At 47.2% G+C, this 27,617-nt stretch overlaps 1 protein-coding gene and 1 long non-coding RNA gene across 9 annotated transcripts; one reads left to right on the top strand and one right to left on the bottom strand.

Moving 5' to 3' along the window:
* Positions 1–381: 381 nt before the first annotated feature.
* On the bottom strand, positions 382–16,083 carry LOC309617303. Of its 5 annotated transcripts, none has more exons than XR_014237891.1 (7): positions 15,769–16,083; positions 15,052–15,138; positions 14,657–14,826; positions 13,284–13,591; positions 12,515–12,622; positions 3,088–10,533; positions 382–879 (listed from the first exon to the last, which is right to left on the bottom strand). It is a non-coding gene; the product is annotated as an uncharacterized lncRNA (long non-coding RNA). The 5 variants fall into 5 exon arrangements; XR_014237892.1 differs by lacking the exon at positions 382–879 and having other exon boundaries at positions 1,305–3,222; positions 3,604–10,533; positions 15,769–16,082; XR_014237893.1 differs by lacking the exon at positions 382–879 and having other exon boundaries at positions 1,305–3,899; positions 5,298–10,533; positions 15,769–16,076.
* Positions 16,084–16,150: 67 nt separating this feature from the next.
* LOC309617269 (uncharacterized protein) lies at positions 16,151–24,243 on the top strand. Of its 4 annotated transcripts, none has more exons than XM_082369316.1 (5): positions 16,151–16,292; positions 18,132–18,173; positions 18,437–18,664; positions 20,231–20,366; positions 21,899–24,243. In XM_082369316.1, exons 1-5 carry the CDS (start codon positions 16,236–16,238, stop codon positions 23,347–23,349), a joined length of 1,914 nt encoding a protein of 637 aa, XP_082225442.1. In that variant the 5' UTR covers positions 16,151–16,235; the 3' UTR covers positions 23,350–24,243. The 4 variants fall into 4 exon arrangements, with proteins under 4 accessions (XP_082225442.1, XP_082225443.1, XP_082225444.1 ...); XM_082369317.1 differs by having other exon boundaries at positions 16,152–16,292; positions 18,542–18,664; XM_082369319.1 differs by lacking the exon at positions 18,437–18,664 and adding an exon at positions 19,233–19,350 and having other exon boundaries at positions 16,194–16,292.
* Positions 24,244–27,617: the final 3,374 nt, after the last annotated feature.

Raw genomic sequence — 27,617 nt, 5'->3', positions numbered from 1 at the left:
CAGGGCACAGGAAGCTGGCAATGTAGTCCCCTCTGTGACTTTGTCCTGTTGTGCCATCTTTCCTGCTTTTCATCTGTATCCTTTCACTGTAACAGACCATTAGCCCTTAATTCATAGTAGCTTCTCTGACTTCTGCAAGTGTGGATAGTAATTTATTCAACCTGAAGGTGGTCCTTCCGCATTCCAGAACGTAGCTTTTTAAAAAGCTTTAAGAATAATCAACTTAAAAATAAAATGCATTTTAAGTGCAGGGTTTGAAAAACATTGGCACAGGGTTACACTTCTGAAACCAAAAGTTTTCTCCTGCCATTTGTAATTTAATCCCCCCTTTAGCCTACAGAATTGATACTAGAAAATACTCTTCCTTCTTGCAATAGGCGGTGTTTTAGGATTTGCCACGTTTCTCAGTTTCACCTGTATTGGATCTGATACTGTTTGACACAGTGACCAATGTTGGGGAGATAATAAAACAAGACCTTCTCCACAAAGTAGAGAAAAAACATACTTTGTTCTACGAGCACAAAACTAAACTGTGATGCACGTCACAGACAACCCACTACAAACATTGTAAAGACAGAAATCGCACCCATTCATGATACACCAAGCAGACAGAGCCCATTCAACGCAAGCGCCAAGATGAACACTCACTTGCCTTCAGGTGAGAGGACTTGACTGCCCCATTTGTTAGTTTATCCTAAATGTGCCTGGGACTTCGAGTGATGCTCTGCAGGAGCTCTTCACCTTTATCCAAAGCAATCCTAGAACTTCCCATCTGTGTCTTTATGACCGGAAACGTAGGACCCGACGCCTACCGCAGCAACTGGGAGACGGAGGCACCATATTCCTTGATGTTTTCTTTCCAAAGAGGTGGCTCCAGACCTTTTTTTTTTTTAAAAAAAAAAAAACAAAACTCCTTGGCTGTGATGGAAGAAATGTTTACCTCTTGAGGAGTGGGGAAGCCCTTCAGAGCTGGAGACCAGGGCTGCATCACTAATTCCCTTGTGAAGAAAATGACAGAACCTGCTGACGGCCGACGGCCCCCGACCCCGGGGGCAGAGGCGGCCCGGCTTGCCCTCTTGGTTCGCCCGCGGGCAGAGCTGGTCCGTCCGGCCTCTGGCTCAGGACCCTGGAAAACCCCGCGGAGGAACCTCTGTAGAGCGTACCACGCGAGCCCGCGGCCGAACGGCTCACGCCCTCCTCGAGCCTCCCCACCCGGCCCGGTTCCCACCTCCGGACCCGGGAGACCCCCTCCCGCTCCCCTCCGTGGTCGGATGGGCCCCAGCCTCTTCCCTATGAATCTGCAGGTACAACCTCCGGAGAGAGCAGGAAGCGCGCCCGCCCGGCCAGACCCGGACGATCCCGCCAGCCCCGCCGGCCTCCCGGAACTCTGCCTCGGGCATCGCGGCCGAATCCCATCCCCTGCAGACGTCGCCCGAGCTCCGGACGGGAAGGGACGATATAAACGTGACCGCCAGATGGCGCCCGACAACCGGCGGGAACATTAGCGGGACGGATCCGGATCGCTGGCCGGCGAGGGCGCACTGCCGGCCGCCCGGATGCCCGACCTCGTTCCGTCCCGGCCCACTTCCGAGCGGGTCTCATGGCCACGGGTTACAAATTCCCAGCTATAGCATGTGTGTTTTTGCTTCCTGCCCACTAGTGGAGGTCACTACCTAGTTCTTCCCGCCACTGTGGTCATAAAGGCACAGCCCCAGTTCCTCTCTGCTTCCTGACACCTGCATGTGACAGGCTTCATGTGGCCTTACATGGCCTGCTGTGCCTGTCGTTTCCTTGGGGAACTTTCAATGGCAGTAGCCTCTCCTGTCCTCACTCAGTCACCTCCATAAATTAAAATCCCGGGAGCACATTTTTACACGGTTGTAAAACTGACAAGAGGATTATTTAGCTTTTCGAAAGCTTTATGTACGTCTCAAAGGGACAGAGAAAGAATTCAGAATTAGAAGTTTGCTAACGGAAATGCTTGCTCTAAGAAAAGAGATTGGAGGACATTCATGGCAGAAAGCTCCAAATACCCAACATTCCGAAAAGGTTACGGTGAATCCCAGTGAACAAGATAACACACTGTGAGCAAGCAACCCAGTGCCTGCTTGCTTGCAGATTTTGGCAACCTACAGTAACCTTTTCCATGCCGGCCCTTTCTTGAATATGCATGCCCTCCAGGCTTAATACTTCAGTCCAGTGCTTTGAGAGCTATCTCCCTGTCTCCTTACTTGTCACAAGTAATAAATGCTTCTGCTTTAACTGAAAGTACTTGGTGTGTTCACTGGCTATGCACCCCAATGGAAGGACCCACTGAGTCCGGTAACAATAATGATACACCTCAGCACAACTTGAAAGCCCATGCACAGGCATCCTGGAGACACTGTGATGAGGTCTGCATGCTGACACCCCTCAACAAGCCTACGCACACACATGCATCACACCACGTCCACAACAGAAAAGACATGTGATAGTCATGAGACACACAACCAGTGTATGTGACACACATCAGAGGCTTGTGGGAATACAGAGAGGTGCTGAACTACCACACCAAGTATGAGGACACAAATGCACAAATGCTCCAGGGAGACTTGTGAGACAAGCATGGGATAGGGAGGCCCAAAAGCCTAGTGTGTGGATATACACACAGGATCACACAGTCATGCACATGGACCGAGTGTGACAGGTGGTCTCAACCTGGCTGGGAGATAACCCCTGCTCTTCCCCATCCTAGCACCATCCCTGCAGGCTTGATGATGTGCTGATGGCAGCCAGAACAGGAGCCGGGTGCTCATCTTGCCACAACCTGCAGGCTCACACGTTTGAAGACCGAATGTAAACACTAAAGGTCACGTGATGGAAGCAATCAGCCCAAGCCCCGGTAGCAGAAAACTATATCCAAAATGCCTGCTAACAAGGCCCAGGACTCACAGTCTGAAGGGGACAGTTGGGGGAGGTTATGGTCTCTACTGGAGGGTCAGTATGCGTTGAGGAAGTTTCAGGGACAGCGGATCAAGGATGGTTTGGGGGAAGGGAGGAATTATTTCCCTGGATTGTTAGCCATTGTTTGGGAGGTTTGTGTTTTACCCAGAGGGGTGAGGATGATCACGTAGCTGTGTGGCCATCCCAGGTGAGTCCTAAGTCTTTCCTCTTCCTGGTGTTCTTTAAGCCTTTACTCCTGAGTAGATGGGCGTTTCTAATTTTCTATGTGCTGAACTGCAACTACAGCAAAGACAATAAAACACATAGCTAAGTTAAATTAAGAAAAACAAACATGGGAAAGAAAGCTCATTGCTTAATTTTATAAAAGTTTCTTGGCCGTCCGGCAGATCTGTCTCTCACTTCAACAGCATTTGGACAGAACAGACCCAGGGACGCCCCTTCCTCCAGACTCTGACCACCCTCCAAGCTTTTTTCCAGTCACAACCTTGGAACCACCCACTCAGCTCTCCTCGGCCTCCGGGACCAGCCCACACCATTTTCTGAGCTTAGCTCCGTACTGCCGACCACGCATGAGCTCCCAGATTCGTCACAATTACTCCGCCAGGTGGAGGCCGCCGTCACCCGCCTGGTAACGCGCATCTGCCGCTCTCCCACACCTACCCGTCTCTGCGCTTCTCTTTCGACCCCGACGCAGCAGCTCGCGAGGGCGTGAGACATCGTTCCGCGAACTGGCCGAGGAGAAGCCGGAGGGCCCGAGCTCACCGGAAAAGGCGGAAGCAGCGCAGTGGCCGCGCCCGCTTCCAGGACGTGCCGAAGCCGTCCCAGGAGCAGTGGGTGAAGCCCAGGACGCCACGGAAGCCGCCCGGCGGACGGAGAAGCACCCGCACCAGGCCCTGTGGATCCGCAGGCCCTGGATTCTCCCCGCGCAGACTCCGCCTCTGGACTTCCTGGAACCACTTCTTGGAAGAGCAGGTGAAACTCATCAAGAAGATGGGCGACCACCTGACCAACCTCTGCAGACTGCCCAGCCCCCAGGCTGGGCTGGGCGAGTGTCTCTTCCAAAGGCTCAGCCTCAAGCACCACTAGGAGCCCCTGGAGCCCAGCGGCCTGTGAGGAGCCCCTCTGGGGTCAGGGCTTCTCCCTGAAGCCTCTCTCTGAAGCCACTGGGCAGCTTGTTAACCACCCTGGAGCCCTCGCCAAGCCTTGGGCCAAATGGAAAAAATAGTGCTTTTTGCAGGGGGAAAAAAGTTTCTGTGAAGCATTGTAAAGTGACTGGAACTTTAACAGGCAAACCAGGATGCATACAGGTAGCCACGTATGGGTTTCACAGTTACTACTGTGGTCTTATTCTCAGGATGCTCTTATCAGTCAGGGTGTGTTGAAATTCCTCCTTTGGGACTGTCTTTGGGGCTAATTTCAAAGCTGCATGAAATAATCAATATGACCTTTGGTTTTAAAAAAAGTACTGTCCAGTTGAGCCCTCCTTGGAGCCTTTTATATGATCAAATAAATACTTTTGTGTTGCCAAGGTGGACACGAACCCTTTATGTGGTGTTTTATCCAATATTGTTATTGCACACACAGCTCTCAGAAAAAAAATCATTTTTTCCGCTAAATTTATAATGTTTTGGGAATAGTTTGTGTGGTTCCTGTATTCTGTAGGAAAGTAAGTTGCATTTTGAAGACACTACCCTCTTATATCTCCTCTCAAGATGATTGTCTGGGTTGTAGCTGTAGCTGTACATGAATCTGAGCCCTGGGATCCATGAGAGTCGGAGAATCCACTCTCAGGAAACAATTATTGGTTCAAAGCAGAGGGTTATTCTTTCCATAACTGGGAGCTCCTTGGGACAAGGTGGCCCATAAAGGGACCTGGGCCCCAAACTGCAAGACGTATGAGATGCATCCCAGTGGGTGAAGGACCCACTAGGGTTCATTCTCTCACCATCCAGTTTTCTCTGCCTTGTCTTCATATCTGTGGTCACTCAGAGGGGCCGGCTGTGGCCTTGCTGCTCCACCCACCAAGCACTGTGTTCTGAGTAGCGGGATGACATGGATGACAGAGATATGGGTCCTGCCCTTGAGCAGGGAAGGAGCTCGTCATTAAGTATGGTACACATATGTGAAAGCAGGTGCATGCAGTGAAACAATTCTGCTGCTATGGCAGAAAGGTATCCTGAGTTCATGAGTGAGAGAAGGGTTGAATCTTGGAGTCATGGGACATGGTGTCTGAGAGCTTTGATTCTGGGGAAAGAGCAGAATTCAAACCCTTCTAAGCTCTGCTTATAGTCCTGGGTCGGGTGACTCTGAGGGTGGAAAAATCAACCCAACCATTACAAGTCAATCAAATATACTCACGAAGAAGGGAAATCTCCACAAGCTGCCTGCAGAAGCCAGCTGGAGTCCTCTTGTCCAGAACTGGGTAATATCCCACCCAAAACAATCAGTGGGAAGGAAATGAGATACCCCAAAAGTCAAGAGACGGGTGAGTCCTCCAGATGAAGGGAGAAAGTGTAGCTTCCTGCCCCCCGAGCACTGTAAGGATGATTCATACACACTGCGGCACACTGCCGTGTGGCAGAGGAGGGAAGGCTAACGTAACAGATACTGGTAACAACTTATTTCTGGCAAGGACTCCAGGCAGGTCCGGAAGTGCAAGGTGTTATCATGAAAGCTTCCAATATACTTGGTACTTAAGAGAATCTTCCTGGGATGTCTGGATGCATGAAGTTCAATTTATGGCTGAGTTCTCTTTCACAAAGACTAATCTCCAAAATGTCGCTCTGCAATTACGTAGAACAAGGAAACAGCATGTTGCCTGCACTCCGAAGATGTTTCTCCGATTTAAATTTACCAGTGCTGTTTGAGTTTAGGCTAATAGCTGACTAACTTTCAACATTCACTGCATTCTTAACACTCTTCTGGGTTTGTAGTTGTTTTGTAAGATTTAAATGTTCTTGATGACACTTGGGTAGATAAAAAGCAGAATTCTGTTACCTAGGGCTTAGGATGAGACAAGAGCATCAGGCGGGGCACACAACGGGTTATACAGGGACACAGTAAGTAACCTGGAGCTGTAGGGAGCACCCTATACATAGCAAGTGCTCTGGGGCTACCTAGGTTTCCCAGGCTCCCCATGGATGACCTAGCTGGAATAATTTCATTGGGTCAGGGGCATACAGGCTGTCTCCAGTTGCCTGGTATCCTGGCCCTGGGACATAAGGGATGGTGTCCAGAGTGTGAGTGCCTGATACAGACAGTGATTGGTTGTGGTCTTAATCAGCTGCTGCTCCAAAAGAGGAAACGACTAACATCAAGCCGGGGACTCAAAACTGAAAGATAACTAATAAGGAGCTACTGTCTAGCACAGGGAACTCTACTCAATACTCTGTAATGGTCTATATGGGAAAAGAATCTAAAAAAGAGTGGATATATGTATACGAATAACTGATTCACTTTGCTGTACTCCTGAAACTAATACAACATTGTAAATCAACTATATTCTAATAAAAATTTTAAAAAACAAAAACAAAACACTGGTACTGCCATAAACACAAAACTTTAGGCCAATGAAACAGAACAGAGTGCCCAGAACTGGAAGCCAGTATATTTGATCAAATAATCAACAAGAGTGCCAACACAATTCAAGGAGGAATTGGGAGGAGGACAGTCTCTCCAACAAATTACAGTGGATATCTGCATTCAAATGAATGAAGTTGAACCCTTACCTTACACCACACCCAAAAATGAGCTCAAAATGAACAAAGACCTGACAGTACGATGTAAACTCAAAAACTCTTAGATGAAGACATAGGGGAAAAGCTTCATGACATTGGATTTATAACTTCTTGGCATTGACATGAAAAGCATAGGAAACAAAAGCAAAAATAGATAAAGGTACAAACTTCTGTGCAAAGGACACAATCAACAGAGTGAAACGGCAAGCTACTGAATGGAAGAAAAGCATTTGCAAATCATATATTTGATAAGTGGTCAGTATCCAGATCATATAAAGAACTGCTACAACTCACCAATAAGAAAAATTTTAAAGGGGTAAACATAGAGATTTTTACAAAGAATATACACAAATGGCCAAGAAGACATGATCATTAATCATTAGGGAAATGCTAAACAAAACTACAGTGAGGGGACTTCCCTGGTGGTCCAATGGTAAAGAATCCACCTTGCAATGCAGGGGATGCGGGTTCGATCCCTAGTTGGGGAACTAAGATCCCACATGCCAAAGGGCAACTAAGCCCACGCACCACAACTACTGAGCTCGCGCTCCTCAACTAGAGAGCCTGCATGCTGCAAACTACAGAGCCCACACGCTCTGGAGCCTGCATGCACAACTATAGAGCCCACATGCTCTGGAGCCCACGGGCCACAACTAAAGAACAGAAAACCTGCACACCACACCTAGAGAGAAGCCCACGGGCCACAACTAGAGAAGAGAAAATCTGCATGCCACAACTGGAGAAGCCCATGTGCCACAACAAAGAGCCCGCATGCCGCAACTAAGACCCGATGCAGCCATAAAAAAGAAAAAGTAAACTAAAATAAACAAAACTACAGTGAGATATTACCTCACATCCATTAGGATAGCTACTATTAAACATGAAACAGAAAATAAAATTATGTCGATGAGGATGTGGAGATACTGGAACTCTGTGGACCTTTGATGAGAGCATAAAATGGTACAGCCAATAAAGGAAACAGTTCAAAATATTAAAAATAGATTGGGGACTTCCCTGGTGGTGCAGTGGTTAAGAATCTGCCTGCCAATGCAGGGGACACGGATTCGAGCCCTGGTCGGCAAGATCCCACATGCCATGGAGCAACTAAGCCTGTGCGCCACAACTACTGAGCCTGCGCTCTAGAGCCCGTGAGCCACAACTACTGAGCCTGCAAGCCACAACTACTGAAGCCCATGCGCCTAGAGCTGGTGCTCCGCAACGAGAAGCCACTGCAATGAGAAGGCCGCACTCCACAACTAGAGAAAGGCCGCGTGCAGCAATGAAGACCCAATGCAGCCAAAAATTAAAAAAAAAAAAAATTGACCATATGATCCACTAATTCCACTTCTGGCTATACACTGAAAATAACTGAAAACAGGATCTCAAGGAGATATTTGTGCAGTCGTTCTCACAGCTGCACTCTTTACAACAGCTAAAATATCGAAACAAGGGAAGTAAGTCTTCATCACCAGATGAATGGATAAAGATGTGGTAAATGCATACAATGAAGTATAACTCAGCCTTAAAAAGGAAGGGACTGCTGAAACAGGACACGTGATACATGAAATGTGAAATTCTGGTAAATGAAGTCTTCACAAAAATATAAAAACTGTATGATTCTTCTTACATGAGGCAGCTAGGGCACTCAAATTCAAGGAGATAGAGAAGAGAACAGTGGTTGCCAGGGGCTGGAGAAGGAGAGGAGTAGGAGTTGTTATTTAATGGGTACAGGGTTTCATTTTTGCAAAACAAGAGGAGCTCTGGAGATTAGGTTGCACAACAGTGTGAATGTACCTCACAGTACTGAACGGCACACTAAAATACTTAAGAGATGGCAAGTTTTATGTGTGTGTATTTTAACACAATAAGAAGGAAAAAAAAAAAACCCCAGAAGTACATAATATGTACTTCACAGTGCCAATCAGAGCAGACTTTCGGCTGAAGTCCTTTCCCCATTTGCTTCCTTCATAAGTTCTTTCTCTGGTGTGAACTTTTTGGAGCCAAATGAATGGAAGTTTTGGCTATATACTTTCCAACATCCACTGCACTCAGAAGGCATTTCTCCAGTGTAAATTCAACAGTGTTTAACAAGACCAGAGTTGTATGTGAAGATGTTCCCTTATTCGCTGTTCTTATATGGCCTCACATCAACGTGAACTCGCTAGTGTGTACTGACTCTGGAGTTTTACTACAAAAATTTCCCTCATTAGCTGCACTAATAAGGCCTTTCTCCAGTGGGATTTGTCCAATGTCTAATGAGTGTGGAGCTGCAACAAAAGGATTTCCTACATCGATGCACTCATAAGGCCTTTCTCCAGTATGATTTCTCTGATGTCTAATAAGGGTGAAGTGGTACCTAAAGAATTTTCCACATTTGGGGCTTCCCTCGTGGCACAGTGGTTAAAAATCCACCTGCCAATGCAGGGGACACGGGTTCGAGCCCTGTTCCAGGAACATGCCACATGCTGTGGAGCAACTAAGCCTGTGTGCCACAACTACTGAGCTTGAGCTCTAGAGCCCACGAGCCACAACTACTGAGCCCGTGCGCCGCAACTATTGAAGCCCGCGCGCCCTAGAGCCCGTGCTTGGCAACAAAAGAAGACACCACAATGAGAAGCCCGTGCACCACAACGAAGAGTAGCCCCCGCTCCCCGCAACTAGAGAAAGCCCGCGTGCAGCAACGAAGACCCAACACAGCCAAAAATAAATAAATAAATTAAAAAAATTTTTTTTCCACATTTGCCGTATTCATAAGGTCTTTGTCCAGTGTGAATTCTCTAATGAATAATGAGTGAGGAGCTGTCCATAAAGAATTTCCCACATTCGCTGCACTCGTAAGGCCTTTCTCCAGTGTGGATTTTCTGGTGCTCAACAACTTTGTCTTTGTGGCTGAAAGCTTTCCCACATGCTCTACACTCAAGTCTTTTCACCACTGTGGATTTTCTGGTACTCAACAAGCCTATGTTTGCAGGTGAAGGCTCTCCGCATTCAGTGCACTCAAAAGGCCTTTCTCCAGTGTGAACTCTCTGGTGTCTAATGAGTGTGGAACAGTTCCTAAAGAATTTTCCACACTCACTACAACCATAAGGTCTTTCTTCAGTGTGGATTTTCTGGTGACCAACGAGTTGGGCAGTCTAAGGAAGGCTGCACTCAAAAGGCCTTGGCCTTGTGTGAATTCTCTGGTGGTCACTGAGGCCAGATATTTCTGTAAAGAATACTCCACATTCTGAGTGCTCATAAAGCCCAGGCTCAGTGCTGACTTTCTGATGCTGCTCGTGGTGGGACTTTCTAAGAAAGGCCTTCCCACATTCCCTATTCTCATAAAGCTTTTCTCCAGTGTAGATCTTCTCATGGTCAACAAGTGTATGTTTATGGCTGAAGGCTTTCCCACACTGAGTGCACTTGTAATCACTTTGCCCATTCTGAAAGGCCTCTCCATCTGCAATGTCCCCATGTGGCTTTCCCACACCATGAGGAGGCTGGTGCTGGAGAGGGCCTGTGCTGGCTGGGAAGTCCTTCCCACCTTCCCTGCATGTGAAGGTCCTCTGTGTCATGTGGACAGTGCAGTTTTTCACAAATGAAGGCCTCCCCTTGTCCTTTCTGCAAAGTTTCTCTCTAATGTGACGTTTTTGGTGCTGGCAAAGCTTTGCCTCACAAGTGTATAGTCCTTGCCCAGGGTGCATTCCATCCTGCTCAGCCAGGGACAAAATGTCTTTCAAGAGTGAGCTGCACGTCTCACAGAGCTGGGCGTTCCAGATGGAGGGACCTGGCTTTGGCGTCCTGGCCAGTGACACTTCTATAGAAACACCTCGCTCTGAAGATGGCTCCTCATCCTGGGCTCCATGCCAACAACCTGAAACCAGAGAAATGCTGGTGAAGCACGTTGACACTGGTGGGAGGAGCAGCCCCACCACAAATGTGTGTCACCCACACCCACGAATAAATCCATAGGACTGCTGATAAGCAACAGGGGCCAGAGCCAGTGAGAAGGCCTGCTGTGCAGAGCTGCGCCTGGGAAGCTCAGATGATGGGAGAGCCCTGACAGTAGGTAAGGACACAAGGAAGGGGTACAGTGCAGGGAGGAGAAGGGTCCCCAGCTCACTCCTCTGAAAATGGCTTTCCACAAGGCCATGGCTGCTGGTGAGAAATGAGTACTGGGTAGAAGGTTGTGTCCAGAGCCAGAGATGTCTGATTGTGACACAGTAGTTGGTATCCAAGGACTGTTTAAAGATATGTGCAAATAGAATGGCCATTCATTAAAAATTCTACAAATAACAAATGCTGGAGAGGGTGTGGAGAAAAGGGAACCCTCCTACACTGTTGGTGGGAATGTTAGTTGGTGCTGCCACTGGAAAATACTATGGAGCTTCCTCAGAAAACTAAAAACAGAAGTACCATATGATCCTGCAATCCCACTCCTGGGCATATATCCAGATAAAACTCTAATTCAAAAAGATACATGCACCCGTATGTTCACAGCAGCACTATTCACAATAGCCAGGACATAGAAGCAACCTAAATGTCCATCGCCAGATGAATGTATAAAGAAGATGTGCTACATATATACAATAGAATACTGCTCAACTGTAAAAAAGAACGAAATAATACCATTTGCAGCAACACGCATGCAACTATAGATTATCATACTAAGTGAAGTAAGTCGGAAAGAGAAAGACAAATACCATATGATTTCACTTATGTGTGGAATCTAAAATATGACACAAATGAACATATCTATGAAACAGACTCATGGACATAGAAAACAGACTGTTGGTTGCCAAGGGGAGGGCGTTGGAGGAGGGATGGAGTGGGAGGTTGGCGTTAGCAGATGTAAGCTACTATACATAGGATGGATAAACAACAAGGTCCTACTGTATAGTACAGGGGACTATATTCAATATCCTGTGATAAACCATAATGGAAAAGAATATTAAAAAATAAAAGAATGTATATCTATGTATAACTGAATCACTTTGCTGTACAGTAGAAATGAACACAACATTGTAAATCAATTATACTTCAATAAAAAAAATACAGGAACTTGTAACTTAGATAAAAAAGATATGTGCAAATGTCAAAATAGCTTAAGTGTGGGTCAAATGTTGACAGCACGGCAAAGGAACAAATAGGAGGTGGAGACTACAAAAGTCAGGGGAGCCGAGGACTGGAAGATTAGAAATGACAATGGGAAAGAAAATGTAGAAATGAAGTGTGACCACTGTCCCTGGCATCACCCAGTGGTGGACAAAGGCCTGGCTTCCAGTGTGATTTGAAGCCAGCTTTGACAACACACCCTCTCCCAGCTCCTAAGCTCCAGAGCCACCTCTTGTTGGCACTGATGGAGTAATGTCCATCCTGTCAAGACACCCAGGCCCCTCCCTCTGCCTCATGGTGAGCACTTCTATGGGACCTGGCACAGACCAACCCAGGTGAAACACAGGGAAAGGGAGTGGACAGCATGCCCCCAGAGCGAGCCGACACACGACGGCCCCCATTCAAAAATCGCAAGAACTACAGAGGAGGGTCTCGCAGAGTCAGTGGTCTCTACAAGTAGTAAGCATGTATTTCTGCCACAGGCAGGCCCCCCAAAACGTCAGCAAGAAGGGGGAAGGCCTCCATGCATCTGAACAGAGTAACTTGACCAGGGACAGGCAAGGTTTCAGAGCAACACGGGATGGGGCTGCTTGGGGAGAGGCAGTACGGTGCACACAGCCTGGGAATGGCTCCCACACACATGCTAGGAAACCAAGGAAGAAAGGACTACCCATGGTTTGGTTGGAAAAAACAGCCCAGCCCAGGACACTGGTGTGGGGGGAGGGTTATGAGGGCCTTACCTAGTCATGAGAGAAGCGCAAAGTTCTCCAGCATCACATGGTGGTACAGGCGTCTCTGAGCCTCATCAAGGAGCCCCCACTCCTCCTGAGAGAAATGTATGGCCACGTCTGTAAAAACCACAAGTCCCCACCAAAATGGGGATGGTTCAATCAATGCACAGCTCATTTCTCCAGGATCTTTACTCTTTCCCCCCACACGTCCATTCCCTCCTCAACCTCCACCCCCACTTCCCAAGTGTGGAAGAGATACAAGGTCCAGTGGCACCAGTGACTCTCTCTCCTTATTTCCACTGATCACTGTGTCCAGAACACATCTTTCCAGAGAAAGCCAGAAACTTGGGGTCACCTCTGACTCCCCCTTCCATCTCATCTCCCAGTCCTACGCTCTCCACATCACTCAATGTGGGCAGGTCTGTTCAGAACACAAACAGAAGGCAACTGCTCTGCTACCTCCACGGCAGTGACTCTTGTCCAGCGACCACCAACGTCCACCACAGTCACTTCCCCCAGGTCACTCTACCTCTACCTTCCCTCCCACACAGTATCTCCCGTGGCTAGACACAGCCGGTTACAATCTGGGTCAAATACCTGGCTCCTCTGCTTCAAACCTTCCCTAGCTCCTACTTCCCTCGGATTAGAGGCCCAAAACCTCAGGTTGTAATTGAGACCTGATAACTGTGTGTCCCTACCCTCCACTCACTCCCCCCACCCATAATCCTATCACATGTAACAGACTTGCAGTTCCCTGAATATTCCAGCTCAGTCTCACCTCCAGTCGTCTGGACATTCTGGATCCTGTGCCCACGACATCCTTCCACATCTTACTCCATCAGTTGTTGGAAATGGGAACAGCTCCATATAATCTGGGACTGAGTTCAAGACCCTAGGCCTTGGTGAAACCACAGGGACTTCAGACCCAAGGAAGGGAGAAGGATGGGTGAACAATCTCAGGCCACCAGCATTCTTCATATGGGAGTGGCAGAACCATCAGGGTGATAACTGGGGTGGTTGAAGGTCTGGCACATCCTCCATTCACCTGTACAGGTCCATAAGCATTTCTGCAAATGCCATGGGAACCTGTGGGAAGAGGGAGGTCCTGAGAAATGGGCAACCACGTTAGGAGTCTACAGACTGGGCTAGACTATCACCTCTGGCCTGCCCTGGCGCAAAATGGTCTCAGCCTGATGGTCTATGCTGTTTCTCTGACCTCAGTGTCACTATTATCAGCTGTGTGACTCTGCTTAAAGACTGAACCTCCCTGAGCCTCAATTCCTTCACTGTAAAACAGGGATAACAATGGTTTCTTCCTCATAAGGATGATAGTGGTATTAAACATAAGAGGACACACTACCTGTCAGCTGTAACTATACATAAGATCCACAATTTTTCATGTTTTCAGTGCAAATGAAGGGACTGGGTTTTTCAAAATGTGGGTTTGCATTGTTTCTGCTTTTTTTTTTTAATTAGTTTTTATTGGAGTATAGTTGCTTTACAGTGTTGTGTTAGTTTCTGCTGTACAGCAAAGTGAATCAGTTATACATATACATATATCCCATCTTTAGATTTCCTTCCCGTTTAGGTCACCACAGAGCACTGAATAGAGTTCCCTGTGCTATACAGTAGGTTCTCATTAGTTATCTATTTTATACATAGTATCAGTAGTGTGTATATGTCAATCACAATCTCCCAACTCATCCCACCCCTCCTGTTTCTTTTTAAGGTTTTCAGAAAATGGAATATATAACATTCCACTAAATTTGCTAACACCTAAAGTATTACCAATACTACAGGTAAATTAAATTTCAAGCAATTTTTTATAAAGTGTTCCTATGTTTAATTTATTGAATGTCTTCATTTCTAACTGCCCCTCTACGTGTACATATTTAGAAGGATACTGGTTAACAGATGTTTTGATCAGTAAGTATGTTTCATACATTTTGAATTTAATGAGTTGTAGGGAGAGTCTGAACAGGCAGGTCAGGTACTTTTCCTTTTTGCAAACAAGCCTGTTTCCTGTTTGCAAAGGATCCCCTCAAGTGCACTGCAGGAGTCCCTTGACTATAGTGCTCATTCCTTTTGCCCTGAGGGGTAGAAGAGGTGGGTCAGCAGTGTGCTTGTCTGGAACCAATCTGCTCCACAAACCTGGCTATTTCTTTGTCCCACAGGGATTCTCCTCTAGGAGCAGAGCTGACCTGCAGGGCTCAGTCTACACGACCTTACACCTTCATCTCCATCCAGGCCGGCAATTCATCACATCCAGGTATCCTTTTCTACAGACACAGGCCAGAGTAGCTCCTATGCCAGATATGCTCCTTTATTGAGAGAACATCAGGGATGATGAAACCCCTAATGCCCCAAACTCAAAGTCTCAGCCCTCCTGACACTCACTACAGGGCCCATCAGAAATAACAACCTTAAAAATCTCCCTCCTCAATCTGATCCCCAGGCCATGCCCCGGTTCAGTCCACACCCTCCACTCTTTTGACGGCTTCAGTCCAGCCCCCTTCCCCCGCAACCAGACCTTCATGTCCACATACCTACGTGCCGTCTCCACCTTGAGGTATCTTAGGGTCACACATCCAAAATTTAACTCATTATCTTCTGAAACCTGCTCCTTGTGGTTGCTTCCCCCCAAAACCGCAAAAACAAAACAAAAACAAACAAAACCTTGAGATGGTCCTTCACTCCCTACTTCTGCTCACAGCTATACATGGCACATCAGAAAGTCCTGTAGGCTCTATCAATGAATCTACACAGAATCTCATCCCATCTCCCACGTCGCGCTACCTTCCTGGCCCAGCCCCTACCATAATTCTCCTGGGGTCTATCGCGGTGGTCTCCTCAGCAGTCTCCCTGCCTCCATTCGCATCCCGTTCTCCCAATTTTTAACTTCTAACTCTGGACACGGTTCTCCCATCCCCAATCCCTTCACAACCTTCCATGGATTCCACCTGCTCAGGTTGCCGTTTCAGGTGAGACACTTCGTCCCCCTCTGTCCACGACAAAAGCGACCCCAGGTTTCCCCAATGCTGCCGACTCCGTAGCACCTGCAAGCCGTGCACCGTCGGCCCCCGAGGGAACTCTCTCCCTCACCCCAGTCCACGGGCTGAAAGGGGACCCCCCTCCCAAGGCCGCCCTCTGTTCTGGACTCTGGGGCTGACCGGCAGGGAACCGAGCGGGCGCCCCTCCGTCCGTATTTAGGACTCGGAGGCGGGAGTCGGGCCGGGTTGGGGCCCGGGAGACGCAGCACCCACCTAAGCCGGCCTCATCGGCGCAGCTTCGGTCACCGGGGTCACCGGCCGGTGGAAAGAACGGAGCCGGAAGAGCTGGCGGGCGGGGCGGGAACGAGGGCACCGCCGTCAACTATAAGTGCCCTCTGGGCACCGGGGCCAACGCCTCTCCTCGCCTGTTCCATTCTCTTCGGTCCCGACTCAGGACTCAATGCCCTGAAAAAGGTGAAAAAGCACGAAAACCGGCCACCACATAAAGCCTATGGAAGTCCCGCCCCTGAATGCGTGCAGACGAAAACGTTCGCCTACTGAGCCTTCATTAGCTCGGTGACCGGCGGCGGCGGCGGCAGTAACTGGGCCAATGAAAGCTTAGAGGAGGGACGGATGGTTGCGTGCGCATCATCTGGGGCGGGACTTCCGGAGTTCCTTCCTGTCGTTTGGGGGCTCTCTGGACGTTTAGGAGTTCCGGGCTTAAACGTCGCTTGGCGGGCATGGAGGTGATCGAGCGAAAAAGCAGGCGGAGAGGCTCAGGGATGAGCCCGGCTCAGGTGGGTGATGCTTCTCCCAGGGCCCCACCCGGTGGTGCGCCCGTTCAATTCCCTGCTGGTCAGCCCCAGAGTCCAGAACAGACGGCGGCCTTGGGAGGGGTCCCCTTTAAGCCCGTAGACTGGGGTGAGGGAGAGAGTTCCCTCGGGGGGCCCCCGGTGCACGGCTTGCAGGTGCTACGGAGTCGGCAGCATTGGGGAAGCCTGGAGTCACTTGTGTCGTGCACAGAGGGGGAGTTGTTGTCTCACCTGAAACGGCAACCTGAGCAGGTGGAATCCATGGAAGGTTGTGAAGGGATTGGGGATGGGAGAACCGTGTCCAGAGTTAGAAGTTAAAAATTGGGAGAACGGGATGCGAATGGAGGCAGGGAGACTGCTGAGGAGACCACCGCGATAGACCCCAGGAGAATTATAGCAGGGGCTGGGCCAGGAATGTAGCGCGACATGGGAGATGGGATGAGATTCTGGAGAAATCTCAAACTTGGAGTAAACGGGATTTCCTGCTGCACAAAATACGGTTGTAAGCAAAAGTAGGGAATGAAGCACTATCCAAGTTTTTTTGCTTGAACATCTGAAAGTGGGGAGATGAGGAAGTCAGCGCGAGGAGCAGGTTCCAGGGGGAAGACCATGAGTTGTATTTGGACATGTTGATCCTGACATGTATGAAGATGGAGATGTCACCAAATGGAGGTACCATATGTGGAGGTGAACATAAAGGCTGGAAGCAGAGGAAGGGGGCAGGGTTGGAAATATCAAAGGCATGGAGGGTGTGGATTGGACCAGGGCATGGCCTGGGGATCAGATTGAGGAGGGAGTCTTAAGATTGTTACTTGAGATGGGCCCTGTGGTGAGGGAGGGGAGGGCTGAGAGTTGGAAGGCAGAGCATGAGGGCTGGTGCTGGCATCCCTGATGCTCCCTCCAGAAAAGAGCAGACCTGACATAGGAGGGAATCTGGGCTATGTCTGTAGAAAGGGGGGCCTGGATGGAGTAAGGAGCTTTCCTTCTGTAGAGCCTGCAGTGTGTGCTGGTGTGGATTCTCCACTTGCAGGCTCTGCCAACCCTCAGGGCCACTCAGCCAGGCTGGTGCAGCCAGTGGGTCCTAGACAAGGACACTGCCAACTCACCTCCACCTCTCAGGGCAAGAGGGATGATCCACTGCTTCAGTCAAGGGTTCCCAACAAGCTCCCTTTTGAGGATTATTTAGTGATAGGCCTGGTGCTGAATGGACTAATAGCCGACCTGCCTGCTCAGCCCCTCCCCATGACTCATTAACTTAAGAATGTATGAAAACTAATTTAAACACTAATTAATCAATATTCCTCTAAATACATACACACAGGCAATTAGAAATGAGCCTGTTCACTTAGTTAAATTTATGCAAACACTTTGTAAATGGCTTGGCATTGATTTACCTCTCGGTATTTGCTTACAATGCAAAGTTCTATATATGACATCCTCTGAAATCTTAAAAAGCAGTAAAAATGAAGACCCTAAGTTTCAAAACTCTGCCACTTCACTTGCACTGAAAATATGTACAAAACTATTGATCCTATGTACAATCATAGCTGATACATGGTATGTTCTCCTTACATTAGATCCCTATGAGGTTGGGAGCATTCTTATCTTTATAAGCATTTTCTTTTCCCTGAGGCTCAGGGAGGCTTAGTCCTTCTCCGGTGTCACTCAGCTAGTAAGAGGCAGTACTGTTTTCTGAAGAACTGAACTTAGACTGTCAGGCTGAGATTCCATTATACCAGGGCAGGGCAAGGCTGGGGTGGTGGTCCAGCTCAGCTGTAGGATTCTACAATGCTACCCATTTCTCATGGCTTCCTTCTTTCCCAGGATCCCATGGCAGTGGCAGAAATGGTTATGGACCCTGTACAGGTGAGTGGAGGGGTCCTACCTTTCACCCATCCCAATTATCACCCTGAAGGCAGGAATATTGGGGGGGGGATTTCCTGCAGCAATCCAGGTGAGTGTTGATGGTGTTACACAAGAATGCTAGTTGTTGAGATGGAGGATCGGTTGGTTTCTGGATGTATTTTGAACTAGAGCTCCCCATGTTTTATGTAATGGAGAGCGAGGGACTCAAGGAAGTGGGCTGATAGGAAGAATTGGGGATGACTTCAGGTTTCTGGGCTTGTTAGGAAGGATGGATGCCTCATCAACTAAAACGGGCAGAGTCAACTTTAGGAGGAATGTTCAGGTGGAATAAGAAGAGTCCGTTTTTGTCCATGCCACAAATGTTCCAGAGACTCCCAAGGGGAGGTGTTGAGTGGGCACCTTTACACAGAGGGCTGGAGTTCAGAGGACGGATTCAGGATGGAGACGACCACAACATAGTGGCCGGTGTGTGGACTAGGATGAAGCTGAAGGTAAGTTTTAGGCGGCATCATTTCTAGTTTATGGTGGCGATGCCATTAGAGGACAAGGAGTGAGAATGAAGGGCCTCAGGACTAAGTCTGTGGGTTGGGTACCTGGCTGGTGGTGATGCACATCACGAAGACAGATGAGGGAGCAGAGTTTCCTTGTCTGTGCGTGACAGTGGGATGTAGGCTTGAGAAAGTCTTCTGAGGCCAGAGCAGACATGAGATGGATGTCGAGGGAGGAAATGGGGTCAGCTAGGAGAGTTGCTAGACTTAGGGCGCAGTGACAGTGTGGGTGGGGAGGTCGGTGTACCTGGGCTTCACATGAGGAGAGAAGGTGCTGACTGCTTATGGGACAGTTCGTGCAACACGGAAGGGGGAGAGGGCTAAGGGGTCATGAGGTCTCACATAGGAAGGGTGGCTGGGGAGGAAGGAAAAAACAGGGCCAGGTGGTGAGACCGTCTAAGCAGGGCTTGGGGCAGGCCCTGGCCCCAGGGGACTTTGGTGTTCAGGGACAGGACTGGGCTGAGTTGAATGCTGGATGCATTTCCATTCACTGCCTGGATTCCGTGTGCAGAGTGCCCTGTAAGGAGGTGAAGGAAGTGCCTATGGTGTGGGCTGGGGCTGTCTGTGGAACTGTCACTGTGGAAGGGTTAGAGTCATGAGGAAGGTGCAGTCCAACGAGTGAGATGCAGGTAAGGAGGAGTGTGAATGGTTGGCCCTGGGCCCTGGCACTGGGCACTTGAGGACAGGGACAAGTCTGAGTTTGTCTGAGGGTCAACATCTGGGGGACCCCAGGGAAACTGTGGCAGGAGAGGGGTAGGGCCGTGCATGCAGGTCCACACCCTCGATGGTGGTTTTCTGCTCCCTCCCCCATGTGTTTTATGCTGTGTGCTGGACACAGTGATCAATGGTAATGAGGAGAGAGCAGGCACTGGTGCCACTGGGACCTGGTATATCTTTCATGGTGGGACGTCCAGGAGGAGGTTGAGCAGGGACGGATGTGTAGGGGGAAGGCTGAAGGTCCTGAAAAGGGAAGTGCATCAGTGATTGCACCCACAGGATTTTAACTTGTGGAGGCGAGTGAGTCGTGATACAGAGAGGCCAACGACATTGAAAGACAGTTTTATTACTTATATTTCCCGAGAGGAGGAGGTACACTATGTAACAGGGCCACCTGGAGAAGCACCAGATTCGGTCAGGAGGCGTGAGCACAAGCTAAGGGACACCAAAGGTCAGAGCCTTTATTAGACTTCTGAGGGAAATGCAGGGAGGATTGGATGAAAAGTTTATGGGTGACTAGTTTGTATAATTCTGTGTACCTGGGCTATGGGAACTGTCCCTAGCTGTCTGTTACCTGGCCCTGGGCTGCTTTAGGGCAGGGGAAATACTGACCTGGTGCGTGAGAGTTAGGTAAGGAGTTGGTTGAGAGTATGGGCTCTGGATTGCAAGGGAGATGTAAACAAATTTGGCCATTAGTTTAGCCCTGTAATTAATGGATGGCAAATAGATAAATACAGCATCCACAAAAATATAGTTAAAACAAGAAGCTGTTCATGAACCAAACTCTTCCAGTTTTGGCAGGACCGTGTGATCTTTGAGGACGTGGCTGTGTATTTCTCCCAGGAGGAGTGGGGCCTCCTTGATGAAGCTCAGAGACACCTGTACCATGCTGTGATGACGGAGAACTTTGCACTTGTGACCTCCCTAGGTAAGGTCCACACGCTCACCCAGTGCCCTGGGCTGTGCTCTGTTCTTTCCCTTTTCCCAGGGGGAAGCTTTGTACTCCCCACACTGAGACCATGGGTACTGCTTCCTTTCCTGGTTTCCTGGCATATGTGTTGTTGGTGCCGGGGCTGGACTGTGTGTACAGTGTCATTTTTCTCCCCAGGGAGCCCCATCCCTTCTACTCCGAGTCCTTCCAAGATAGGGCTCAGGAGTCAGAAATGTAGATTTTGTCTGAGACCCCTTCAGACCTGGCCTGTTCTTGGTTGGGTCCTCTGTCTAGATGCTTGGACCCTTGTTGCGCCAGGCCTTACCCCTTCCTCTTGCTGACATTTCTTAGGGCCTCCTGTGCCAGGAATTTTAGCACCAACCTAGTTACTAATTTGGGGAACCACTGATTGTTACCACAGTACCCCCTGTGAAGTTCTTATAATTTTAGAATGCCGGAAGCCCTGTGTCGGATCTCTGTCTACGTGTGCTGGCCCCTTCTTTTTCTGTCTTTCACGTAGGACTAACCTCTTTCAGGTGCCATACTAATGCTCACCTGGAGCAATGGAGAGGACTCTGGGTACCTTCTAGTGTGGCCATTACTACATCAATGGCAGGAGACACTCAGAAGTACCCGGGCTTGGTGTGAGGTCCTGGGAAAGGGTGTGATGTCAGAGCTGGGAACCTGTCCTGTGTTCACCATTGATTGATGCTCGGACCAGTGCCACACCTCATTTCTTCCTTTTCATTCTTATTTCTTCTGTCACACTCCAACCACACTTTTGTGACTCTCACATGTGACTTGTCACATGTTCTGTTTCATTGCTCCCTTTGCAGTGTTCAACATTTGACCTATATGTAAGATGTCGTGACGTCTGCATGTATCCTTAAATAGTCCTTGAACTTTAGCATTTCTTTTGTATCAAGTATTTCTAGGTCTGGGCACAGCCTTTGACACAGTGCTCACCTGTCACCAGTAGCCTTGGCCATGTTGACTTGGAGGCCTGCCTCTCCTCCCTGCTCTGGTGTGACTGTTTGTGTCCCCACCACGTTCCATATGTTGAAAACCTCATGCCTAAGGTGACAGTATTAGGAGATGGGGCCTTTGGGGTGATTAGGACATGAGGGCAGAGCCCTCATGAATGAGATTTGTGCCCTTATAAAAGGGACCCCACAGAGCTTCCTAGCTCCTTCCACCATGTGAGGACACTATGAGAAGTCTGCGACCCAGGAGAGTGCAGACTGATCTATGGGTTCCAGTCTCCAGAAGTGTGAGAAATAAATTTCTGTTCTTTATAAGCCAGCCAGTCTGTGGTATTTTGTCATAGCATCCCAAATGGACTGAGATAGTAACTCTTCCTTCAGTCCTTGCCTATTGTCAGGGCTCTCGCATCATGGGAGCTACGCAGGTCCATCTCTGCACAGCAGACCTTCCTCTCTCTGGCTCTAGTCTTCGGTGTGTCATTTCTGATGGGGCTGCCCCTCCTACCAAAATCATCATGCACTTCACCAGCATTTCTCGGCTTACAGGTTGTCAGCATGGAGCCCAGGATGAGGAGGCACCTTCTGAGCAAGATGTTTCTGTAGGAGTGTCACCGGTCAGAACTCCAAAGCCAGATCCATCCTCCAGGAAGGCCCAGCCCTGTGAGATATATGGCCCACTCTTGAAAGACTTTTTGCAGCTGCTTGAGCATGACGGAATGTTCTCTGATCCAGAACTATACTTTGGTGGGGCAAACCTTTTCCAGCAGCAGAAGGAGCAGATTAGAGACAACCTTTCCAGAAGGGGTGAGGGGCAGCCTTCATTTCTGACCAACAGCAGCGTTCACATGGCAGAGAGGACCTTGACATGCAACAGAGACAGAAAGGACTTCCCAGGCAGCACAGGCCTTCTGCAGCAGCCGGCCCCTCACAGTGTGGGGAAGCCACACAGGGACACTGAGTGCAGGGAAGCCTGTGGTAGTGGACAGAGTGATTACAGGTGCACTCAGTGTGGGAAAGCCTTTAGCCGAGAAAAGATGCTTGTTGAGCACCAGAAAATCCACACTGGAGTAAGGCTTTATGAGTGCAGCAAATGCAGGGAATTCTTCAAGTACAACGCTAACTTCATAAAACATCAGAGAAATCATAGTGGAGAAAGCCCTTATGAGTGCAGAGAATGTGGAAAATTCTTTAGATACAACTACAGACTGGTAAGACATGAGAGAATTCACACCGGAGAAAGGCCTTATGAGTGCAGTGAATGTGGGAAATCTTTCATGTACAGCTCCACATTCATTAGACATCAGAGAGGTCACATTGTAGGAAGGCCTTATAAGTGCAGTGAATGTGGGAAATTCTTTCAGTATAACTCCACACTCATTAAACATCAGAGAGTTCACACTGGAGAAAGGCCTTATAAGTGCAGTGAATGTGGAAAATTCTTTAGGTACAACTCTGCATTCATTAAACATCAGAGAGTTCACAGTGGAGAAAGGCCTTATGGGTGCAGTGAATGTGGGAAATTCTTTAGGTACACCTCCACACTCACTAGACATCAAAGAATTCATACTGTAGAAAGGCCTTATGAGTGCAGTGAATGTGGGGAATTCTTTAAGTACAAGTCCAAGCTTATTAAACATTGGCAAAATCACACTGGAGAAAGGTCTTACGAGTGCAGTGAATGTGGAAAAGGCTTCAGGTACCACTGCAGACTCATTAGACATAAGAGAGTTCACAGTGGAGAGAGGCCTTATGAGTGCAGTGAATGTGGGAAAGCCTTTAGCCATAAGAATGTACTTCTTCAGCATCAGAAAACCCATACTGGAGAAAGGCCTTATGAGTGCAGAAAATGTCAGAAGGCCTTCATTAGGAAGTCCTACCTCATACATCACCAGAAAATCCACAGTGAAAACGATATGAGTGCCCTTAATGTGGCGAACTCTTTAGATACAACTCCAACCTCACTGAGCAGAGAATTCACAGTGGTAAAAACCTTATGAGTTCAGAGAATATGGTAAATTCTTTAGGTACTACTCCAAACTCCTTACACTGGAGGAGCATCTTATGAGTTGATGTTGGAGTGGGCCTTATGAGTACAGAAAATATGGGAAATTGGTACAGCTCCCCACTCATTAGACATCAAGAGTTCACACTGGAGGAAGGCCTTCTGAGTGCAGTGAATGTGGATAAGTCTTTAGGTGAAACGTCAGGCCCATTGCACATCACAGATTTCAAAATGCAGAAAGACCTTGTAAGTACAGTGAATATGGGCATATGTTCAGCCAAAACTTCCACCTCATTCAGCACCAAAAATTTCACAACAGAGGGAGTGTTGCAAATGGGGAAAGACTTCAGCAAAATATCTGCTCTAATCTATCCTTAACAGTATCCTCATATAGTATTTTTTTTTTTTACATTTTACATTTTTGATTGTAGCAAAATACATGTAACAGTTTACCCTCTACCTTTTTAATTGTACAGTTTAGTGTGTTTAAAAATTCAAGTATTTGTGCAACTAATCTCCAGAATTCTTTTCATCTTGCAAAAATGAAACTGTATACCCATTAAACAACATCTCTTCCTATGCCCTCTTTATCGGACCTGTCTCTATGAATTTGATTACTCTGGATACTTTATATAAGTGTAATCATACATTTTTCATCTCTTTGTAACTGGCTTATTTAGCTTAGCATAACTTCCCCATGTTGAAGCATTTGTGAGCACTTCTTTCTGTTTTGAGAAGGAATCAGAATTGACCCACCCAAGACATGGGGAAGGGTGCTGATGGAGTCAATACTACCTTGCCAGATACGATTTTTGTAGAGGAAGAGATTTAGATTTTATTAACACCTTTATTGTGGTAGTGACATACAATAAACGGCATTTATTAAAAATGTAAGATGTATTTTCACATGTGTGCATAATGGGACCATCACCAAAGTCATGATAATGAACATGTCTGTCATAGAGTTTCCATTGGCCCCTTTGTATTCTCTCAGCCCTAGCCAACCTGCCATCTCTAGGGAGACATTATAGTTTTTTTTCATTGTTTTTTTTTTTTTTTTGGCTGTGCCACGCATCTTGCGGGATCTTGTTCCCTGACCAGGGATTGAACCCGGGCCCTCAGCAGGGAAAGTGCGGAGTCCTAACTCCTGGACCGCCAGGGAATTCCCAATATAGTTTTTATTTTCTAGAATTTTATATAAATGGAATCCTATAGTTACTCCTGTATGGCTGCTTTCACTAAGTGTATAAATATATTTTTAGTGTTATCCCTTTTGTGTGTGCAAAAGCATGGCATCATATAAGAATAAACAAGGCTCTGTTATGTAGTAAAGCTGTGTGTTCTGACAGGCACTTTGAGAAAAAGTTGTTTAAAGTGGGAAAGTGAAGTCTAAGTAAATTTAAATTCAGTTTCATAGGAAATTAATATCTTAAAAAATTTTGAACCATCTGCCTCGTAAACAAGCTTCCACTGAGGTGGATGGAGTTAGAGTCTGTCATACAGAGTGAAGTAAGTCAGAAAGAGAAAAATAAATACAGTATGCTAACACATATATACGGAATCTAAGGAAAAAAAAAAAAAAAAAAGAGGCCATGAAGAACCTAGTGGCAAGACGGGAATAAAGACACAGACCTACTAGAGAATGGACTTGAGGATATGGGGAGGGGGTGGGGTGAGATGTGACAGGGTAAGAGAGTGTCATGGACATATATACACTACCAAATGTAAAACAGATAGCTAGTGGGAAGCAGCTGCATAGCACAGGGAGATCAGCTAGGTGCTTTGTGACCACCTAGAGGGATGGGATGGGGAGGGTGGGAGGGAGGGAGATGCAAGAGGGAAGAGAAATGGGAACATATTGTATATGTATAACTGATTCACTTTGTTATAAAGCAGAAGCTAACACACCATTGTAAGGCAATTATACTTCAATAAAGATGTTTAAAAAAAATTTTTTGAACCATCTGCCTCGTAAACAAGCTTCCACTGACACATCTTTCTAGATTTTTCTTATTTGACTTCTTTTTTCTTGTGTCTTTCAGCTATGTCTTTGTGTCATAAAAGTTCTTAGCGCATTTTTTAATCATTAATCATTTTGTTGTGGTAAAATACACATAAAATTTATCATCTACCATCTTTAAATGTTCAGTGATGTATCTCGGCAGGAGATGGCATGTGATAATTCGCTGTCCTTTAGAGCTAGGCTTCATATTTTGAAAGAAATCTTAGAGAGTAATAAATATTTCAATAAAAGTGTTGTTTGCTAGGTTGGAACGCAATCACTGATCATCAAGGCAGGAAAGATACCGGTCTCCAATTCTCCCTCATGCCCTGTCTGGGGTCTTTTCTTGCATATTGAATGTCATGAAACAGCCTCTAAAATTTCAGTCTATTTGACAGTCAACAAGACAGCTGACAGCTATGTGTGGACATAGAGTGTCATGATATAGTGTGTCTGTTTCAGTGTGTAGATTTGGGAACTTGCTGTTGTTCACAGAGTCTGAAATTACAGGTCCCTAATCTTTGTGGGCTTTTCCAAGACTGCTCTCCAAATCTGGGTGCGATTTAAGAGTAAGCAAGGCCTGTCCCATGGTTGGAGCAGGGAACTCCTTTTCCCAGTATCCCTGAGGGTGCCTCTTGGCTTTTAATAGGCCAGGTAGGAAGTAACTCATTCTGTGAGAGATAGTAGGTGGTGTTAGCAGCGGAAACTACATTACCCAGAAGTCTCTTCGGTGCGCGGTCGCCGCTGCAGAGCCTTGTGGGTAGAGTAGTTTCCACTACGGGCGTTACCTGTACTTTCTCAAGGTTGGTAGTTCCAGATTGTGGCTAAAGGCCAAGTGAGGGAGTGAAGGGCTCTGGGAAATGAGGTTCTTAGGCTGTAAACCCGGCAGGGCTTCTCTGCCTCTTTAAGGCGTTATACCCAGATTTCCTTGGAGTGTAGTCTACGGCAAGTAACAGAAATGTTTAGAGACATTATTTCAGACTGCATGAATCGCAGCAAATTTCCAAAGACTGCACATAGAAAGGGATCCACCATACCATAATGTTACTTCTCGTCCTCTCATAGCTGTCGGCTATCTTGTTGCTTGTCAAAAACACGTACACTCTCGCTTTTCATGAGTTTCAGTAGCTTCTCTCAAGCGCAATATAAAAAGCCCCCAGACAGGGCTTAGGATGGTGAACTCGGAGAAGGGATGTCTGGAGGCACTAGAAAGGGTGACGATGTGCCCCTGATTCCCACAGAAAACATCCTTCCTGCCTGAATAGTCAGTGATGGTGTTTCAACAGCATTGCTATTTAAGATAATATTACTTCATGTCTGAGATATACACCATTTTGGGACTTCCCTGGCAGTCCAGTGTTTAAGATTCCGCGCTCCCAATGCAGGGGGCATGCGTTCGATCCCTGGTCGGGGAACTAAGATCTTGCATGCTGCACAGCAGGGCCTAAATAAATAAATTAATTAATTAATTAACTCTGAGATTACTCCATTTCTTTTAAGAAATGTGAAACCTCTCTAAAAGAAGAGGGACTTATCACATGCCATCTTCTACCAGGACAGCATATGCCTCTCTGAGAATTTGACCACGTGTGCAAAGGGGCCATCTTATTCCTGACATAAAGGTTTGGGATTCTATGATCTCATTTCCTTGCTGGAAAATGGTTTGTCATTTCACCTGTAATTGCAGCAACAGTATACACAGGGAGTTGAGATTATCTCTGGGAAAACACTTGTTAAATGGATATTACTAAATGTTATTAATAATAATTTTATAGGTTTTCAAGGAAAGTGGCAGAAATGGTTCTAGAGAAATTTATCTGTGACAGTGGAGGAAAAAAAGGTAAGAAATCAATGAAGTCTGAAAAAGAGTCACTGAGTCTGAGAAGTCAGAGAATGAAGCTGAGACTTCAAGGCTTGCTGAAACCTTAGCCACACTCAGAGTTTGGTTCCAAAATGTGATTATTTTTTTAAATACTTGAAAACATGATGCATTAACAGCTTGGAGGGAGAGGTAAAGACAATATTTAAAAGGAGTTGCCAGAGAGGTAAAAATGAATAAAGAAGTTGTGCTGTTGTGTATTTACTGATCTGCAACTGTTCAATGAGCACTAACAAGGATTCAGGTCCAAGAGTAGGTGCATGATAGACATCAGGAATAGGATTGCCAGCTGTTCTGCATATAGAGCACACATCCTGTATCCTGTATTGATAGTCAGAACGCCCTAAATATCCTGTACTTAGCTTTTTACAATACATTACAA

This window comes from Balaenoptera borealis (assembly GCF_965194805.1).
Source record: "Balaenoptera borealis genome assembly, chromosome: 19".
Classification (NCBI taxonomy): domain Eukaryota; kingdom Metazoa; phylum Chordata; class Mammalia; order Artiodactyla; family Balaenopteridae; genus Balaenoptera; species Balaenoptera borealis.
Note: the sequence above shows the minus strand (reverse complement) of the source record. Positions and strands in the feature narration are given on the sequence as shown.

Coding starts and splice junctions, on each gene's coding strand:
- LOC309617269 (XM_082369316.1), top strand. CDS start 16,236: ATGGAGGTGATCGAGCGAAAAAGCAGGCGGAGAGGCTCAGGGATGAGC. Junction 16,293..18,131: donor CAGGGATGAGCCCGGCTCAG/GTGGGTGATGCT, acceptor CTTCTTTCCCAG/GATCCCATGGCAGTGGCAGA. Junction 20,367..21,898: donor TGCACTTGTGACCTCCCTAG/GTAAGGTCCACA, acceptor CTCGGCTTACAG/GTTGTCAGCATGGAGCCCAG.